The sequence below is a fragment of the Notamacropus eugenii genome, chromosome 6 (assembly GCF_028372415.1).
Source record: "Notamacropus eugenii isolate mMacEug1 chromosome 6, mMacEug1.pri_v2, whole genome shotgun sequence".
NCBI lineage: Eukaryota > Metazoa > Chordata > Mammalia > Diprotodontia > Macropodidae > Notamacropus > Notamacropus eugenii.
Genome location: NC_092877.1, coordinates 233,270,710 through 233,291,208, shown reverse-complemented (window position 1 = coordinate 233,291,208; position 20,499 = coordinate 233,270,710). Strand labels below are relative to the sequence as shown.

The following is a 20,499-nucleotide window of genomic DNA, read 5'->3' as shown; positions in this document are numbered from 1 at the left end:
TGACCTAGAGGTCACATGGGGGAAAGACAGGTCAGCTCATGTGAAAATAAATACAACAACTACATACATCTACAAATATGACCAGAAAAGCTTAATAATGATCTTTTCCAACAGAATTCCAGTCAACAAATAAAGACATTCCCTTGAGTTTCATACTAACTTAATTTGTTGTATCATTTACTCAACAAATATTTATTGGGTTATCTGCTATGTGTAAGACTGTGTACTAAGTGGTATAAGAGGTGTTAGACATGACCCTTTGGGGATATTTAGGCTAATGGGAGAAACAGCATGAAATGTAATAGATACACAAATAGTTACAATGCAGAATAGAATGTGATAAATGAAGCCAGAGGTACAAGCAAAGTCAAGTAGGATTGAGAAAAGGTATGAAGAGGTGTGTCATGGTGTGGTGCAAGTAAGAGTGGCAGATTTGTAGTTAAAGGATCTGAACTCAGACCCCGCCTCTGCCTCTCTACCCATTTGATCTTGGTCAAGTCACTATACTTTTCTGGGCCTTATCTATAATATGAGGGGGTTGGTCTAGATGATTTTTGGAGTCCCTTCTAGCTTTACATTTATGATTGCCTTATTTCCAGCTGAGGTGGCAGTTGACTTAGAATTTTATGTATGATTGAGAAGTAGCTTGGAGGAGCTCTAAGAGAAGTGCCTTCCTGGTGGAGGTCACAGTGTGAGGCAGTCACAGTTCATGTCCTGGGAAAGACTAGTCAAGTTTGGTTGGAACATAGGATATGTAAGAAGGAGTAGCTGCAGATAAGGCTGGAAAACTAGTTTGGGGCTTTAAAAGATTTGACCACTTTTTTGACAAACAGTTAGTTATTCCATCGTTTCTTTCTTGATTCTATAAGAGACCAAACTAGTTAATAACATTTTTTTATCATGTCAAGGTGACCATGCTCTTCTGTGTGTCAGAATCAACAACATAGCAGCAGCTGTTGGAAGAGAAGCTAAACTTTACCTGTTTCAAGCACAAGAATGGCTAAGTCTGCAGGAAAACACCCAAGAGGATTATAGCTGCACAGAAAAATTATCCAAAGCTCCTTTGACAAGTGAGTTTAAACCCCATCCCCCATAAACATTTTCTTTAAAATAATTTTTCCACATCAATTGATAATATATTATTTGCATTTTTATGATATTTTGTTTCAGGTTTGTATTCTACAAATGAGAAGTTTATGGAAACACATTGTATTATTTGTTTGCCACTTGACAGAATAAATTTTTTAAAATATCCATACTTTTGGAAAATATTCCAAAATATAATTGACTGGAACTGGTGTTGGCAAGCTATATACTGATTCAATTTGTTTTATTTTTTTTCAAGTTCTATAGTTCATACTAATGAAGATAGTAGTACTTCTTTTGTCAGATGTATTTTGGCAACTTGGCAATAGTCTGATTCCACAGAGGTTTGAATTTCTTCTTAAGTGCTGATACTTTAGAAGCTGCTTTTGATACGTGAGAGATAAGATCAGACACTTTTTTGTAATAGTCTAATTCTCATCCTGGCCATGCCCATGGAGAGAATTCATTTTCACTAATCCAAACTAATTAGGGAAATCCTTCAGATTTTCCAGACTTTTAAAAACTATTCCAAGCAGCAAGTACACATTACCCAGAGTATACTGGAAATCTTTGCTAGCAAAGAACTAAACCATATATGCTCATTCTACCTGCATCCCATTTGGTTCTTCCTTTAGCCATTTTAGAAGCATACTTTAATAAATCCATAGTCTCATCAATATTGATACTCCCAATATAGCTGATGATATACCAGTGCAGATTGTAAATCACCCATGCCTTCTCATCTTCTACGAAACTTATACATGTTCTGTATAATAGAGGTGCTATCACCCAGTGTACTTGGAGTTTTACTATTATCGGTCATTTTATATGTCTTGAATACTAATGAGAAGAATTACCCATTTCAAATTCTGTAAGTCATGAGTAGGAGACAACTAAGAGCCAGATTAGGAACCACTGTGTTGAATGGTTTCCATATTCCTGAAGGTTTCCTGACTCCTCAGTATTAATCTGGGAACATATTAAGGTTCCACTTCTATACATCCTGAATTCCTGCTATTTGATTCCCCTATGGGGTGTGCTACTGGGTCAGACAGGTAACAAGGAAAAGTTAGAATTGAACCATGCCCATCACTTGTCACTCATTCATGAGGATTCTGATCTAAGTGGGTGAGAGTGGATGCTGTTGTTGAGACTAGAAAGGTCTGGGTGATAAAATTCAGAAATCATAAGGACAATTTGCTTTGTAAATTGTCCTCGTGACCATGAACTTGCTTTTAACATTGGGAATTTATTTTTACTTGGTCAGTTCTCTAACACTGTAGGAAAGAGTTTTTTTGCTATTTTGACATTTTGCTCTTTCTAAATATTCCACAAATGTGCAAAAAGTTGCTGGATTTCAATTCCTAGTCGATGGAATGACAAATCCTGATTGCATTGTTGTGGCAGCAAACTGGAACTTGATGCTTATGGAAACTTACTCAATTTGGGCTCTTTTGTATTTTGAGCCAAAGAATTTTCTGTCACTAGTAAAAACTGTCAACAAGTAATTTCTAACCTTGTTCATATCAACAGTAATTGATTACTTATATTACACTGCAAGCTCTAGGGACCGTCTTATCTAAACTTTATATCCTCCCAGGGCTAAGCACAGTGCTTTATACGTACACATTGGATGCGTAATAGATGTTTGGTAAAATTAGTATGTTCTAATGACATGGTCAAAATCATGAAACTTTCATGTGAAAAATATGACTTTCATATTTGTTGATGAACTGTACTTCAGATCTCATTTTTGGAGATTCAGAAGACATGGTATTATATCTGTTTATATAAAATAATAATAAATAATAAACATGTTTGTATATGCATATATATGCGTCTGTGCACATATGTTAAAAAATAATCATCTTAAAAGTTGCTATTGGATGAAAAAAACTGATAGGTTAGTGAAAGATCTTAGAAAATCTAGAAGTAGAATCTATGAAAGACTGACAAACTTAAGATTAAAGCATCAAGGAAATAAATTATTATTGAATGAAAACAATTAGAAAGCAAAAATGAGTTTAGATCCATAATCTCAGATTTGTGATCTTGTTGATTGAGTATATCCCCCAGTAGTAGTGATCTCAACCCAATCTTGTGCTGCCTTTGTCCAAGTCATCATAAATATGCTGCAGAATGTACATATAGCATGCTAGAAGTTCCTTCAGATGGTTTGACATGGTATAATACCAATGGATGAATGAATGCAACAACAGTTATTAAGTGATTACTTTGTGCTAGATGCTGTGCTAAACACTGGGTATACATGTACAAGAAGCAAGATTTTCCTTGTCCTCAAGAAACTCACATTTTAATAAGGAAAGATGATATATATAGGGCAGTGGTGAGCAAAAAGGGATATTTTGGTTAAGGAAGTAACAGGGATGATGAATGGAGCCTTAGGTTAAATGCTTGTCATGTTCTTTCCAGAAATGCTAGTGTTGATTTGATTAATGTTTCTAGAACTAGAGATGGAAAGAGAATGGGAAAAAGAGTATGCCCTCAGTGATATGGGGTATAGTAAGGGTAGAGGTGGAGTTATGGTATGAAGATGGCCAGAGAGTAATATGGTAGGTCTGTGTCTGGCCTTGATATGGAGCATTCTCACTAATCAGGATCCCAGTATAGGCACTGTAGTGCCAGGGCAGAGGTGGGAATTGGAACCAGAAAGCATAATTTGAAGATGCCCAAAGAGCTGTGTGGTAGGTCTTGGTCTGGGTGAGATTGGGAAATACCCACCAGTCAGGGGCACAGGGTATAGAGCATAGGCTTTCCATCTGTTATTCCTTGATTGACATCTCTTTTTCCATTCATACTTCTATGATCACTGGATCATAGATTTAGTGCTAAAGGGGATCTTTGACCCCATCTAATGTAATCTCCTTTTACAGATGAAGAAACTGAGGCCCAGAGACATTAAGTGACTTGTCCAGTCACTTTAATACTTGTGTATTAAAAGGTGAAGGTGGTATTTGAATCTGGGTCCTCTGATTCCCAATCCAGTGCTCTTGCTACTTTATCGTGTCACTTCTCCAGTAATTTTTTACACTTTTTCTGGCACATAGGCATTACAGGTAATATGCTGCAGCTTACTTATATCTGCCATGAGTCTTCATTATCTCTTGGGTTCATAACTACATAGCATCACTGGTAGAGTATGAGCATGAAAAAGGTGGGTCTTTATTTCATGGAGAAATATGAGCTTAATTCTCCCAATGCAATCAGTGTTCTCTTGCTATTCAATTCTGGACTTAGTTCATTGTCCATCTTTAGTGGTTGTTTAACATAGGTGCACACTTGTACCAGCTCTGGGTTTTATAGATGACGTAGTTTGGACAATCAGCATTCTTTGTGTACTTGATTTTTCTGTGTGATTGCTTTAGTAGAACTCTTTTAAATGTTCATGCATCTTATTTAGAAAGTTCGGTAATTATGCTTGTCCTGTACAGTAAATGCCATTATGTACTACTAAAATTTAAACATGTTTTTTAAAAAATAGTGTATAAGGCTAGAATGATTTTTAAAAATTTGATTATAGCACTATTGGGTGATGTAGAACTAGAGAGAAACCTTAGAAATTGTTTAGTGTGACTCTTACATTTTATAGATCAGAGAATTGTAGAACTTTGAAAGTGAAAGTAACATTTTCTTGCTTAGGTTATTTCAGCAAATTAATGGTTAAAGTTACTTTTCAATAATCTGGTGCTATTCCTCTTCACAAAAATAGCCGCATAAGATTTTTTAGGTTTTAAAATAAGCCAGTGCTAATAAGTTCTGTTAATTAAAATGTACTAAGAATAGTTTGTAGATTCCTTCATAAGTAATCTTAAGATGCAAATCAACATTTATTGTGAGGTAATAAAGTCACAATATGTAAATTTACATGTTAAAGCCACCTGTTCATATTATAATTACGCATTTTAGCTCCCTTTTGTATATTTCTTGTATTTGATAAATCATTTAAAAATGATTGTGTTGTCATTCCATGTAGTTTTAGTTAACATTATTCATTTCCTTTTATAATTTGATTCAGCAATTAGCTGTAGTACACCAATCTCTGTAATTCAAATATTGTTAGTATTTGAGGTACTAATTACACTAGCATAGAATTTGCATGCTGTGCTGTCGTCTTTTGTTTCAAAAACAATGACCCACAGTTTTGTCAAGAGGCACGTTTCTTGGGCTTGCTAGAAACCGCATTGTTCAAAGGTGGCAAGACAAAACAAAAGACCAAGGTTACCTTTATGGAGATCGAATTTGTTTGCCTTTGATATATAAATCCACAAAAAAAAAATCTGTAGTCTTTAAACTTGATTTTCAAAGTGTTGATCAAGATAATGGATAATTTATGTTTATATCTGTCTGAAGTGAAAAATGGCAAAATGGCAAAACTTTAGCTAGTAATGGCCAAATTATATCATTGAAAATTAATATCTACAAATAGTTTTTGAATAGTGATTCATGTCAGATTAAAAATTCTGATTAAAGGTCTTCATCTAGAGATGGCATCATGGTGTAGTGGAAGGAACACTGGATTTAAGGACAGTGGACCTGGATTCAAATCCCAGTCCTGTTAATTCATGTTAAATTTAATTAAGTACACATTTATTAAATGCTTACTATGTACATTACTCTGCATTAAAGTCTTGCTATGATGCTTATTTGTGGCTTGAAGGTGACACTGTGTTCTTGGAAATTAAGCCAGTAGAGTATAAACAAGTACTGGAAGTCTCATCAGGTGGGAAAGGCTTCAGTAGTGATTGGATGGTGTATCTGTGATTGTCTGAGGATTATCTTGGCTAAGTCTAGAAGGTGCCCATCATCAAGTTAGCTGCAGGGTGATGGGTTTTTTTATTGTAGCCCTTTTTAGGACTGCCAAATTATATCAATGGAGCTGCACCTTGGCCTACGCTAAGCACTTAATAAATGTGTATTGATTTGTCTTAAAACAATAATTCCTTGATGTCACATGAAGGAGGAGCTTGACATAAGAAAGTATTTATAGTAAGTATTAAACAGACCATAAATCATAGTGGATAGAAAGCCTCCCAAGGGACCTGGGTTCATTCTCAACCTCAGATGAATACAGGGCCTGGTCAAGCTACTTAACGTATCACTAAAACTATAAGTTTCAGAAAACATACAGATCTGCTTTGGCAGAGGAAGTCTTCTCTACCATCACAGTCTAGAAAAAAAAATTAGATGCTAGCTAGGGATCCAGAGTCTTGTTTTGTTTTTAACATACAATTTTTATCTCAGGGGGCTTATAAACCACTTTTTCATTGTGTATGTATTTAGGAGGGCTGATAGGATACATGTACAGATAAGTATAACATAAGCTGACATGCAATCTGGTCAAGAAGAAGACATATCCAGGCAGAGTGCTCTAGGAAGATTTGGGGAGAGAACACTTTTAGCTGGGAGGATCAGGAAAAGATATGGAGGATCTTCTGTAGATATGGCTCTAAATTTTAGAGAAGGGAAACACAGAGACCATCTGCTCCAACTCTTTCATTTTACAAATGAATAATCAAAATAGCACTTTAGCTCAGTTGTGGAGAAAGAGAAAGATTCCAGTAGATCACTATTTAGAGGTAGTATTTTCCAGTTGTGCGGGACAATTTGGGTAAATTCTTAGAAGTAAAAGGTAATATATCGTCTTTGGAAGCAGTTTAATAATTCAGTGAGATATAAGGCACATGATGAGGGAGTTGTGTGAGCCAAGATTGGAAAGGTAAGTTGGAGTCCGATTGTTGAGGGCTTTGGATTCCACAGTCAGAAGTTTGTATTTTACCCTATGAATGTAGTAAGCCTCTAAAGAGCTTTGAGCAGAGAAGTAACACTGATAGATCTAGGCTTTAGGAAGATTTTTCAACAGTTGTATGTAGGATGGATTGGAGAACGGAAAAATTTCATCTCTGGTCCCGTTTCTTCATATGTAAAATGAATGTGTTGGAGTAAACTCTTTACAATCCAGTTCTAAATTCTATGAATATTAGTTTGCTGAATTACCTTTGCATTTTTGTAGAAATCTCTGTACGGCTAGGGAACCTATCTGGGTGGTGTTAGCTAATCCTGGATGTTTGTAAAGCCACTTTGAAATTTCCCAAACTCTGTCTCAAACTGCTTATATGTAATTTATCTGACACTGAAGATGGTAAATTCTCAAAATTTGAATTGGTAGCAAAAGTATTTTTGTATTTACATTTAATCATTAAAATATTTTTACTAAGAAAAGTGACTAAATTATTCATATCTTTTGACCTATCAATCCCTTTACTGCATATATACCCAAAAAGGTCAAAGGTAGAAAAAATCCAATATATACCATAATATTCATATCAACGCTCTTTGTGGTAACAAAAAACTGCAGACAAAATGAGTGTCCATCTACCAGGAAAGGCTAAACAAACTATGGATGTGATTGTATAGGAATATTATTGTGGGATAAGAAATGACGCATATGAGGAATTCAGGGAAACACAAAGATTTCTGTGAATTGATACAGTGGGAAAAAAAACAAGTAGAACAGTAAACACGGTTTTTATAACCAAAGATCACTAAAAAGGAAATGAGCTCTGAGTAAGTGAAAAGCATTGTTGAGCCTGGAGACTAGATTTTAATGAGCATATCTTGCTTCTTGTGGATGAGAAACAGGGCTGGCTGAAGAGTACAGAATATTATGTACATTGTCCGACATTTTTCTTAACTTTTTTTTTTACTTGGAAGGATTCACCTTGGAGATGGGGAGAGGTTTGTTAAGATAGGACAATAATATAAGAAAAAAGGCATCAATAAAACTTGCTTTCACAAAAATGAATTATTATCTTCCTAGGGTCAGTAAAAAATTCTACTGAAGTACTGAAATGAAATTAATTGAGTACGACTTTGGTCCCAAATATTGGTTGGACCCCTCATGGATGAGAATACTTTGCTGAAAAGCAGCGTAGTCTAGAAGAAATAGTGTACTTGTAACCAAAATATCTGTGTTCCATTCTTGGCTCTCTTGGTATGGTCCTACGTAAATCAGTTACTCTGTGGGCCTCATCTGCCTATTTCTTTCCCTTTATATTAAACTTTCAGCCACACACATCTTTGACTTTTTTCTCTTTTCCCTTCAGCATGACTCTATGGCATGGTATGAGGTATGGAGTCTCCATGGAGTTTGGAAGAACAAGGAAGGACAATTGTCTGTGTTCTTTAATGTTGATGAATTTCCATAGTATCTTTATAGCACAGCAGTAAGAAATCTCTGCACTACACTTTTGCCACTCTTGCCAAAAGCACCTGGGGCTGCTATTGTCCAGAAGACTCTCCTAACAGTTCTGTCGTTCCTATGAGTCACAGGGTTAACTGGAGGGGCATCACGTTCTTTCTCTTATATTAAGATTTCTAGCCCTTTGAAAGTCACTAGTTTATTGTAAAAGAACTTGAAATCAAGACCATTGTAGTTGTGACTTTATATCCTGTCATTAATCCATTGGCAGTATGACACTAAAGAGGAAAATGTGATATTTGCTTATTCTTACTCCACATTACAGCTTCTTCACTCCCAAAGCTTTCTATCCACATCAACAAGGATAGAAAATCTGTTCATTTGAAATAAGTGGCTCTATTAGAGTGCTAGTCATATATGGTGGATTATCAATGAATGATTATTGATTAAATGAGAATATTCCAGCTTTCCAAGGAGTATTCTACCCTTTCTCCTTAAGGATACCATTCCTGTGTATTCCCAGGGTGGAGATGGGCAATAGAAAATGTTGATAGGACTACATTTTAGGAAGAACATTGATAAGCTGATGAGTAGGGCAGATCAGATGGCATTGACTTCATGACATATGAGGAATAGTTGGAGGGAGTAGACATGCATATTTGACCTGGAGTAGAGCAGACTTAGGAACTACATGGTAGCTGTGTCAAAGCATTTGGAAGTTTATTATGTGGAATGGGATTCAGTTTTTCTTTCTTGTCTCCAAAGGGCAGAACTAAGAGCACAGGATAGAAGTTCCAACGGTAACAATTTAGGTTTGATATTAGGAGAAACTAATAATTTGTGCTTTCTAAAACTGGAATGGATTGCCTGAGAGAACAATGGTTGTTCCTCACTGGAGAAATAACTGTTGGGTGTGATGTAGAAAGAACTCTTGTTAAGGATTGGGTTAGATTAATTAGATAGCCTTATCTGTTAACTTCAAAATTATCATGACTACAGAATGGTTCGTTTCATAAAACAGTATACTTTTGTCCTTGTAATTTAATTTATTTTTACATGGAGGGAGATTAAATTTTTTTGTTTTTAATTTATGGAGTAAAACAAGCATTTCTATAACATAGTACAGTAAAAAAGATGATTACACATGAAATTGCAAACCTATTATGTATGACCTGCTATTCCTTTTAAATATGTAATATTTATCATGTAAATTTTTTTCCCTTTTTCTTCCCTGCTGCCCTAGAGATGACTACCATTAGACACATTAGACATATATACACATGTATGTATGTATGTATGTATGTATGTATGTATGTACATACACAAATTGTTTTGATTTCTTCATTGGAAAACTGCCTGTTCATATCCTTTGACCATTTATCACTTGGGAGATGACTCATGTTCTCATAGATTTGACGAAGTTCTTTATATATATTTGAGATATGAAACCTTTATCTGAGAAACTGTCTATAAAATTTTTTCCTCAATTTTCTGCCCTCCTGATCTTGGCTATATTTGTTTTATTTGTACAAAACCTTTTTAATTTAATGTAACTGAAATTATCCATTTTACACCTAGTTTTCTTCTCTCTTCTTTATTCATAAATTGTTCACCTATCTATAAGTCTAATAAATAATATGTTCCATGTTCTGATTTTCTTGTAATATCTCTCTTTATATCTAGGTTATGTATGCACTTTGACCTTATCTTGGTAAATGCTGTAAGATACTGGTTTATGCCCAGTTTCTGCCATATTGCTTTCCAGTTTTCCCAACAATTTTTACCAAATAATGAATTCTTATCCTAAAATCTTAAGTCTTGTCAAGTACAAGTTTATTCCATTCATGTTCAAAGTTATGATTACTAATTGTGAATTTTTCTCTATCTTATTTTTACTTCCTGTTTTCTTTCTCAGCCTTTTACCCTGTCCCTGTTACCTTGTCTTTTTCTCTTACCATCGTATTCCTTATTTTACGCACTTTCTACGAGTCCCTCCCATGTCTTCTCTCCCTACTCTTCTATTCTTAACTTACTCCTTCAAAAGTCCCTCCCTTATGTTCTCCTCCCCTCCAATCCTCCTAAATCTTAATCTCTACACTCTTCAAAAAATCCCACCCTTAGCCTGTCCCCCAGTTTTCTCTCCTCCTTACAACTTCAGAAAACTTCTATACATCTCCAGATGTATGCAGTTTCATCTTCAATCCAGATGAGAGTAAGGTTCCTACATTACCAGCCTTCCACCTCCACTTGCTTCCTGTGTTATTTCTTCCTTTTATTCCCCATTTTATGAGATAGTTGTTTCTTTTTACCTTTTTCTAACCAATTTTGTTTTTTTAGAATCACCTCAACATACACAACTCATCCTCAACCGTTCTTTCAAACTACCTTAGTAATGATGACAGTTTTAAGAATACTAATAACATTTTCATATATAATAAATAAATGCCTTATGTTCCCTTGTATTTCTTCTGGATCTTTTATATAGAATTTTCCATTGAATTCTGTTCTTTTTGTTAAAATACCTGAAAGTCTTTCAGTTTGCCAAATATCCTTTTTTTTTAGTCAGGATATATCCAACTTTACATTTTTAATTTTAAGGGCTTCTTCATACCCCAAACACATGTTTTGCTTTAGACTGAAGGGTATAGACTCACTATAAATGTAAAATGTTGTTCATATCACATCCCTCTGAGATTGCCTCCATTATATACTCTTTTTGTATGTGTGTGTGTGAGTATATACGTAATTGTTTTAATATTGTCTTCTCTTTAGAATGTGAACTCCTTGAGGGCAGAGGCTGTGTATGTTTTTATTCCCATAACGTAACAAAGTGCATGGCATATAGTAAACATTTCATAAATGCTTGTTGACCTCCTGACTGTCCAGGTTATACTTGTTCCATTTATCCAGAAGCATATAAATCTTGGAAGAAATATATTGGAATTCCAAAAGGAGAAAATGGATATTGCTTTAACTCACATCTCCCCATCACAATACACAAGTAAAAGCAAACCAAGGAGAAGCTTGTTTAGGACATATGTAGTTATTCCCAGCTCTTAGCCATTTCATTTGAAAAGACCCTACTAGTGGGAAGCAGAGCTCTAACAGGCACATAAAAAACAAGCCCAGAGACATACAAGGAAAGCTGGGGACAAACAACAGAGACAATCTTGCTGAGGGCCTCAAAGTCTCTCCAAACCATTTAAAGAAACACATACTTCTGGGGACAGACAATACTGATAATTCAGAAAAATGTCACAGCGGTTCACTGGAGGTGATTAAACAGGTTTTCTTTTACAGGCTCCTGCTTCTAAAAATCTGCTAAAACAGAACAAAACCAAACTGGATTCTTCTTAATGAGTCTCTTGGATTTAGAATGGAATAGTTCAACCCAAGTTTGGGGAACCAGCTGCTTAATAGGAACAGAAAATCAGGAATAAAGGTTTTTATTGACCTACACACACAAACACACACACACACACACACACACACACACACACACTCAGGAGGAATCCAATGCCTTGAACAAGTGCTGAGTTTGTGGATAGCAGCCTTTTCTAGCCCCTTAAACATACTTAAACAGAATCTCTCTTACCTTTGATCTAATCCAAGAAGGTAAGTGCAAGATGGAGCAGCCAGTGACTTATTCTTACTTTTCTGTGTTTGGAATTCCCAGTCAGGGCACCAACTTATTAGTATAAAAACACATAACTTAAAAAATACAATTAAAATAATAAGTCAGAAGGAAATCAGTTTGGGGACTTGTAGTTATAGGGAGTAGTCTGCAAAAAAGTCCTCTTGCCCATAGCAGGAGAGTTTTTTATGCTCTGGACAAAACAATATGTTATTTTGAAAGCTGTCTGTAACTGTCCTTGCTGATAGTTAATAGAGGGGAAATGACACACAGGTAATAGTTTGGTAATAATACCAAAAAAAGGTGGACATCAATAATTTCGTCCATACACCTGCTTCATCATTAAAATTTTTATGAAAATGAACTGTATGTATATTGAGGATATCCTTGATGAAAATTTGAAAAGAATTAAGTTCCTACTATGTTCTAAGAATTGTACTAAACTCTCAGGATAAAAATAAAGGCAAAAACACCTCACCTGTCCTCAAGGAACACACAGGAATGGGAGATTCAACATACAACTATGTACCAACAAAATATATACAGGATAAATTGGGGATAATTTCAGAGGAGAGGCACTAGTATTAAGGGGGACTGAGAAAGGCTTCCTGTGGAAGATAGATTTTTATTTGGGACCTGAAGGAAACCAGGGAATGTGGGAGATGGAGATGAGGAAGGAAAGAATTCAAGGCATGGGGGGACAGCTAGTAAAAATGCTTGGAGCCAGGAGACAGAATGTTGGAACAGCAAGGATGCTGTATCACTGGATCAAAGAGTAAGTGGAGGAAGTAAGGAGTAATGTATAAGAATATATATAAGTAATATATAAGATTTTCTGTTCCTATTAAGCAGCTGGTTCCCCAACCCTGGGTTGAACTATTCCATTCTAAAAAGTAATATAATAATAAAAAGTAATGTACTTTTCCTACTGGAAAAGTAGGAAGGAGATAGATAAGTTATGAAGAACTTTAAAAGCAAAATAGAGGATTTTATATTTTATCCTTAAGAAAATAGGGAGTCGGTGGAGTTTATTGAATGGAGAGAGTGAGTGACATTGTCAGACTTGCATTTTATATAAGAAAGATCACTTTTGATAACTGGGTGGAGGGATGGACTGGAAAAAAGAGAGACTTATAGCCAGAAAACCAACCAGTAGGCTATTTCAGTAGTCAAGGTGTAAGATGATGAGGGTCTGCATCAGGGTGATAACAGTTTTAGGAGAGAACAGAGTGTATATGATTAGATATTTTAGTGGTAGAAACTAGAGCACTTGACAAAAGATTGAATGTGGGAGGTGCGTGACCTAGGTTGACACCTAGGTTAAAAATTTGACTGACTTTATACATCTGATCAGTTTCACTGACTGAAAGTTTTCATTGACTGAAAAATGCAGACTACATAAAATCTCACTGAGTTTATTATTTCTTGATCATAAAATATTTAACTTAGTCAAGCAGAAATGCATATTAAAGTTCTTACACTGAGTTGTTCTCAAATATTAAGATTATATACATTTCCATAGTAAATGCACTCGCATAGAAAACTTTTGTAATGATCCTCTGATTATTAGTGTAGACATGAAGAGTCACTAGAGTTGTCTACCATTGTAATGGATAATTCTAGCATAAAGTTCCAAATGGAAGAGTGATTTGCTACAAATGCTGAGGTCCTGCAGACATTCCTATTTGCAGATGACACTATGCTGAATGAAACAAGTCCAATAATACTATAGAGCCTTCTTAATGAGATCTCTGATCACTCCAAAGAATTTAGCCCAGTCATACATAACAGAAAAAAAATCAAGTGGATGAAGAATCCTATTGATTCTAGACTATGTTATGTAATAGAAGCATTGGTAGTATATTGATATCCAAGATCAAGCGGAGGAACTGTGGTATCTGAATGCAGATTGAAGCATATTGTTTTCTCTTTTTTTGCTTTTTGTTCTTCTTTCTTATGGTTTTTTCCCTTCTGTTCTGATTCTTCTTTCACAACATGACTAATGTGGAAATATGTTTAATGTGATCATACATGTATAGCCTATATCAGATTGCATGCCATTTTGGAGAGGGGGTAATAAAGGGAGAGGGGAAAAACTTAGAACTCAAAATCCTTAAAAGTGAATTTTGAAAACTAAAAATAAATTAATTTTTTTAAAAAGTGGTATATTGAGTTAGTCTATAAGTAAATGCATCTTGGAGAGATCAACACTGATAGGGTAAGAAAAGTGAGCTGGATTGCATTTAGCAAAGTGTGTAGCATTTGTGTCCATCTTCAACCTCTCCCTGAAATGATAAATGGAAATTGATTTTTCTCTCTAAGTAGATATTCTGAGAATAATTAATACTTTCTTCTCTCTCAGAGTTGTATCCCAAACACAGAATATAGAGTTTTTCTTCCTTACTATGAAATGTTAAAAGCTCTAGTGGAAGTTAGATGGATCTTCTATGAAGAATTTATGAGAGGACCTAGACAAGAGTCCACAGAGTAAGGAGGTATGGATTGATGGTGATCTGCCCTGTTAAACAAGAAGTTATTAAACACCTGCTGGAAGATATGGTAGGCACTGGAAATACAAAGAGAAAACAAAGCATCCCTGAACAAACGTTCCCATTGATGAGATTACAGATTATAAATACAGATTACAGTGAATTCTTCTTTTATAGATGATTATTTAAATCATAAACTTTCCTTATAAACTTTTTTCTTTATAAACACTTATTTACCATCCCTATCACATTTCTTTTATTTCATGATTCAACATTCTAGTGCTTTAAATTTTTTAAATCCTTTTTACCAAACATTTAATTCCATATCAGATCAAATAGTTTAGTTGGTATTTGCATTCAAAAAAAGCATTGGATAAAAAAGATTGGAAAAGATGGCTTCCAAGTACTTTGCATTATTATACACACTAGATGGAATTATATATCTACACATGCCCAAATAATAGGCTACGGCTTGCATTGTTGGCATTATACTTGACTGATCAGTCTTCCTTATCCCATGTATATCTTGTCAATTCTATTTCCATATCTCCCACATCTGTTCCTTTCTCTCTACTCACAAAGCCCCCAATCTCATTTAGAGCTTCTCACCTTTTGCCTATAAATTATATTTGTCTCTTAATCAATGTCCAGGCCTTAAGTTTCTTCCCCCCTCTCTAGGCTATCCCTCACCCAGCTGCCAAAGTGCTTTTCCTAAAGTGCATGTCTGATCGTATCACTCACCTATTCATAAACTCCCGTGATTCTCTACTATCTCTGTGATCACATGGAAGTTACTATTTAACTTTAGCTCTTCATACTCTGGCCCCAGTTTACCTTTCCAACCTTATTATCTGTGCTCCTCTTCCCAGGACACTGATTGTGCCCCATACCTGGAAGGCATTCCTTTCTCAACTCTGCCTATCACAATCCCTCGTTTGCTTCAAAACTCTGCTTAGATGCCACCTTCTCATGACATTCTGGATTCTTTCAGATGGCTTCTCTTCCCCCAATTTAACTTGTCTTTATGCTGTCTCTACTGTGAACATATAAGTTCCTTTAGGGAAGTACTGTTTCATTTTTGTTTTTATGTCTCCAATACCTAGCACAGTGCTTGAAAAACAGTAGGTGTCTAATAGATGCTTGTTTGGTTAGTTGGTATTCTGTTTTTCTGGTTCTCTTCATTCTGTATTCATACAAAACTTCACAAGTCTTTCTAAATTTGTAATATTTACTTTCCTTTATGACACAGCAAATAGAAGTTCCTGGGACTGTTTTTCTTTTATGTTTTTGTGCATGGTACGTAGTGGATACTTAATAAAAGTTTGATAAGTTGAATTTAATATATTTAAGTTAATTAATATATTAATGCATGATAGTCAGTGTGGTGTAATGATTAGAGAGCCAGCTTCAGAACAGAAAGCCCTGGGTTTAAATCCTTCCTCTAACTCATACTGGCCAAGTCATCCTGGCTAAGTCACCTTGTCTGTGCTGTAGACAAGGCTGAGGCTGTAAATTACTCAGGTGAAGGTCTGCCTTTGTAGAAGGAGTTTCCTTAGCTGAAAGTTCATCATATTAATGAACTCATAGCTCTCCAATCCTTCTTCCCAGTCTCCTTATGGATGTACTGTAATTTGTTCAGCCAGACCTCATTAATTGGGCAAGTTGTTTCTAGCTTTTTGCTATTATAGATCATCTCCTATTTTTCACTTTCGTTATATTACGTGCCCACGTCCTTTCCTAGTAATACTTATTTTTGATGATTTCTTTTACCCAATTGCCCACATGTAAATCATTACTGAGAATATGATGTGATTGGTTTATATCAGTCTTATTGTCTTCCTAAGGCTTTTTTTAATAACTATGATTTTTATTCTGGAATTGTATTATTCTGTGATTTGTAGTTATATACCATTTACTAGGAGAGCATTGGTATTAAAAAGTTGAGCTTTTGCAGCAGCAACAGCTTATAATTATTCAAAGTTCTATAAAATTTCCCAAATATGATTCAGTGACTCTTGCTCCCAAAGATTTCAGATTCATCTCATTATTCATCTGTAATCTGTCCAAAATAACCTGTCTCCACAGTCATGTTTATCATATCTTGGATAATTAAAATGTGTGAAGGACACCTTGCTTAAGCCTTTAAATTTGCAGTTTTTTCTAATGAGCTGAATGTTTGGGTTTTTTTTTTTTTTGAAGAAAAGAAACAGATTACAGTGAGATCTTATATTCTCTATACCTCTTAGCTATGTGACTGTAAAAATATAATTTGCTATGGAAGGATATCTATAAAAGCCTGCCTGTTGAAGTTTCAGATTCCATCAAGGATGCCCTTGATGTTTTTGTAGACCATTCTCATAAAAATACAGAGATGAAAAAAATTAAAAATAACTTATTAGTTGTTAATATACTTTTAGTCACTTTTTTAGGCAGGTAAAAATACTATCCATAATCTTTTTTATGCCCTTAGAATCCTTCTCCCCTTGAAAATGATTTGACTGACTTTAAAATTATGTTTCTTCCAGCATGTATATTTTCTAAAAGCATTTGGTTAGATGCAACCACTCTGACTATCTTCATCTTGTTAAGTTTTGCTTCCTCATGTCTTATGTAGGGTAAGGAGGTGATAGAAGTAGACTTCAAGTGACATTGTTCCTTTTTTGCCTTTTAAAAACACTGGCAGATTTGCTGCATTTTGTATGTTTGTTATCTACCTTTTGGTTTCACTTACTAGTGCCCCCAGGGTAATTTAGCTTCACTGGATCTCATGCCAAGCTCTTTTGCTCATTCATTTTTTCCTAGATTGTTTTCTGAGGGGCTTTACTTGCAGTCACCTGTCATCCTTCTCTGTGACATTTTTTAACATAAATATTATTGGTGACTTTTGTTTTTAAATCATAGTCACTTCTGGATCTGTCAACCCTGTTCTTGCCCTCTGCTCCCCATGAAGACCACCCCTATAATAAAACTTGTGAGACAAAATCAGTCTGTCTTCAGAGCAGCTGAATGTAACATTCTGTACCTTCAGTTCCCTACTTCTGTGCTGAAAGGAAGGAGGTGTGTTCTGAAGGATCAGGAATTGTTCGTTACAGTCTCCCAGAGTTCAGCTGTATTTTAGCGTTATATCATTTATATGAATTTCATAGTGTGTCATTGTTCTCCTGGTGTTGCTCCATTCACAATATGGAAGTTCATGCAAGATGTCCCATGTTTTCCTGAATTCATATTCATTGTTTCTTACTTCACAGTAACATTCTCCTGCTTTAATATTCCACACTTTGTTCCATTCCCAAATTGATGGATTTTACTTTGTTTCTATTTTTTTTTTTGCTACCATAAAAAGTGATGGTTATGAATATTTCAGTATAAATGGGGCCTTCTTTCTGTCTTTGATTTGGCAATCTCTGGGTCAAAGGATCGGAAAAGTTGATGAACTCATATAATTCCAAATTGATTTCGATAACGGAAGGAATTGTTTTCCGCAGTTTCGTCGATTAATTCAGTTTCACCAACAATGTGTTAGTGTTTCTGCCTTTTCCTCAGCCCTTCAAATGTTGACTTTTTCCCATCTTTGCCAGTCAATTGTTGCTAAAAGTGTGAACTGAAACCAACATTTTCATTTGTATTATTATGTTCATAGTTTATAGTTCTTTTGAAAATTCCATATCCTTGACCATTTATCTTATTGGGAAATGGCTTGGTCTTATTTATGATAATTCTCTATGTATCTTGGATCATAGACTTTTTTTCAGAGATAATTGATGCATTGATTTCTTTCCCTTTTTACCCATTTCTCTTATTCTAATTACATTAATCGTGCTAACATAAAAAGATATTTAATTTTATGGTACCAAAACTGTCTATTTCCTCCTTATGAACACTTTTTTTCTTGGTTAATTTAGAATTCATCCTCTAGGCATAGTTTCCATTGTCCTCTAATTTTTTTTTAGTTGTGACCTTTTAGATCTTGGTCTTATGCATTTAAAACTAATTTTAAAGCAAGAAAAGGAAAATTACCATATTGTCTGATCCCCTTGTTTTATAGACATCAGTATACTTTGGGTGATGCTGTATGGTTGAAAGTCATGGAATATAACAGTTTCCAAACAATTAAAATTGTGGGTCATTCAAAGACCAGTGTGCATAATGAATATGTGTAGCATATTTCTGATAAAGAATTGCACAAGCAGTGAAAATTACTGATGTCATCAGAAAGATTTAGACCAGAACAAGAGGGAGACTAGCTAGAAAAAAGAGGCCATGCTGCAAGAATAAGAGATAATTGCTAAACTGTCCACATGCTCTACTGATACACACCCACTGAGATTTAGAGGAATTTCTCTGGCACACTGGGGACTCCTGTAGAATATTTATAAGAGGACATGAACAGGAATTGGACAGGATTAAAAGGCGTAAATGGGTTGTAATCTGCACAGTTGGAGGGAATAATTCCTTTGAGGAATTCCCAAATCATTGAAATAAGACTAGATAAAAGAGTTGACTCATAATTTTTTTCTTCAAATAATTTTTTCAAAAGTAGTTTATCAAGAAAATTCATATATAAAAATTTTGCCAGTGAAAGTTAACAACTTCTCTAATGACTATAAATTCCTAAGTTAAACTTTTTGTTTGAATTATGTTTTACTTCTTTAGATATTTTTCAGAAAAGTAATTTATCTCACTTGGAAACTTTTAAGCGTAATTTAAAAGTTATGATTTTTCAATACAATTTTTTAAGCATTCATCAAGAGTATGTGTAATTGTGACTGAGGTTCAATTTCGGATTGCTCTGTTATCTACAGTAATTACCTACAATAATCTTCCTATACTGAACCAGGTATTTCCATGGTAATAAGAACAAAATAAAAGGAGTTGTACAACCTTGAATAGGATGAAATCACTGGTTGAGTGCAGGACTACGTCATTCATTTATATTATAAAATAAATAAATTATTTTCAATTTAAAACCAAGTGTCATCTTCTTTCTTTTTCTTTCTCTTCAAAGTGACTCTGAATCACACTGAACACAACCTAACTGTGTCTCAGATTCCATATCCCCAAATGTGGTATGTGTTTTATGTTGACAAGTTTACATGTGATGAAGACTTTGAAAATTCTGAATTAGAAGACATCTCATTTGAAATGATATTACTAAATCCAGATGCTGCAGGAAATCCATTGGATCATTTTAGTGCTGGAGAGTCTGGTAAGGATACCTTTTCTTTAAAATACGTTGTTTAATATATATGTATATATATATTGTGTGTGTGTGTGTAGTGGCCAGGTAGGTGGCACAGTGGATAGGGTGATGGATCTGGAGTCAGGAAGACCCTTCTTCTTTAGTTCAAGTCTGACCTCAGACACTTACTAGCTGTGTGACCCTGGGCAAGTCACTTAACACTGTTTGCCTTAGTTTCCTCATCTGTAAAATGAGCTGGAAAAGGCAAAGGCCAGTGACTTCAGTGTCTCTGCCAGGAAAACCCCACATGGCATCATAGAGTCAGACATAACTGAAAAATGACTTGATAACAACAACAATGTATGAGTGTATGTGTACATGTGTACATATGTATGTTTGTATATATATGTGGGGGGAGAGAGAGACAGAGAAAGAAAGATTAAGATTTTGGGTAAGTCTTAAAACTCATTAAGTAGGAATAAAGACTGATCCAAACTCTATCCCTGCCTTTTGCTCCATGCCAAATTTTAACTTAGAATTTTTATATGTACCATTATATCATACTTGTGCTTGTGCCTTCATCATTCCGTAGCAACCCACCTTCTGTGCTACCTATATATCTTTACCATACTAGCCCAGACTAATGCCCTGCCATGGGCTCTTTTGATCTGTGTGCACATGCATGTGTGTGTGTGTGTGTGTGTGTGTGTGTGTGTGTGCACCTTTTCATAAGTTTGGACTTGAATATAATTAGAATCATCTTTGACCCAATCTAAGGAAAAGAATGTGCTACTGAAACTACCAGATTTCTTTTTATAACATATTGCCATCAAATGACTCCCGAACACGACATTCATTGACTGAAATATCCAACATGTCCTATGTTATTTTT

At 35.0% G+C, this 20,499-nt stretch overlaps 1 protein-coding gene across 1 annotated transcript in view; it reads left to right on the top strand.

Annotated features, from left to right (window-relative positions):
• The window catches only part of GPR180 (G protein-coupled receptor 180), a 40,234-nt gene that overhangs the window by 2,623 nt on the left and 17,112 nt on the right, over positions 1-20,499 (top strand). The window contains exons 2-3 of the mRNA XM_072622115.1: positions 909-1,070; positions 19,434-19,634. Of these exons, the coding sequence (XP_072478216.1) occupies positions 909-1,070; positions 19,434-19,634 (363 nt within the window). The remainder of the gene's footprint in view (positions 1-908; positions 1,071-19,433; positions 19,635-20,499) is intronic.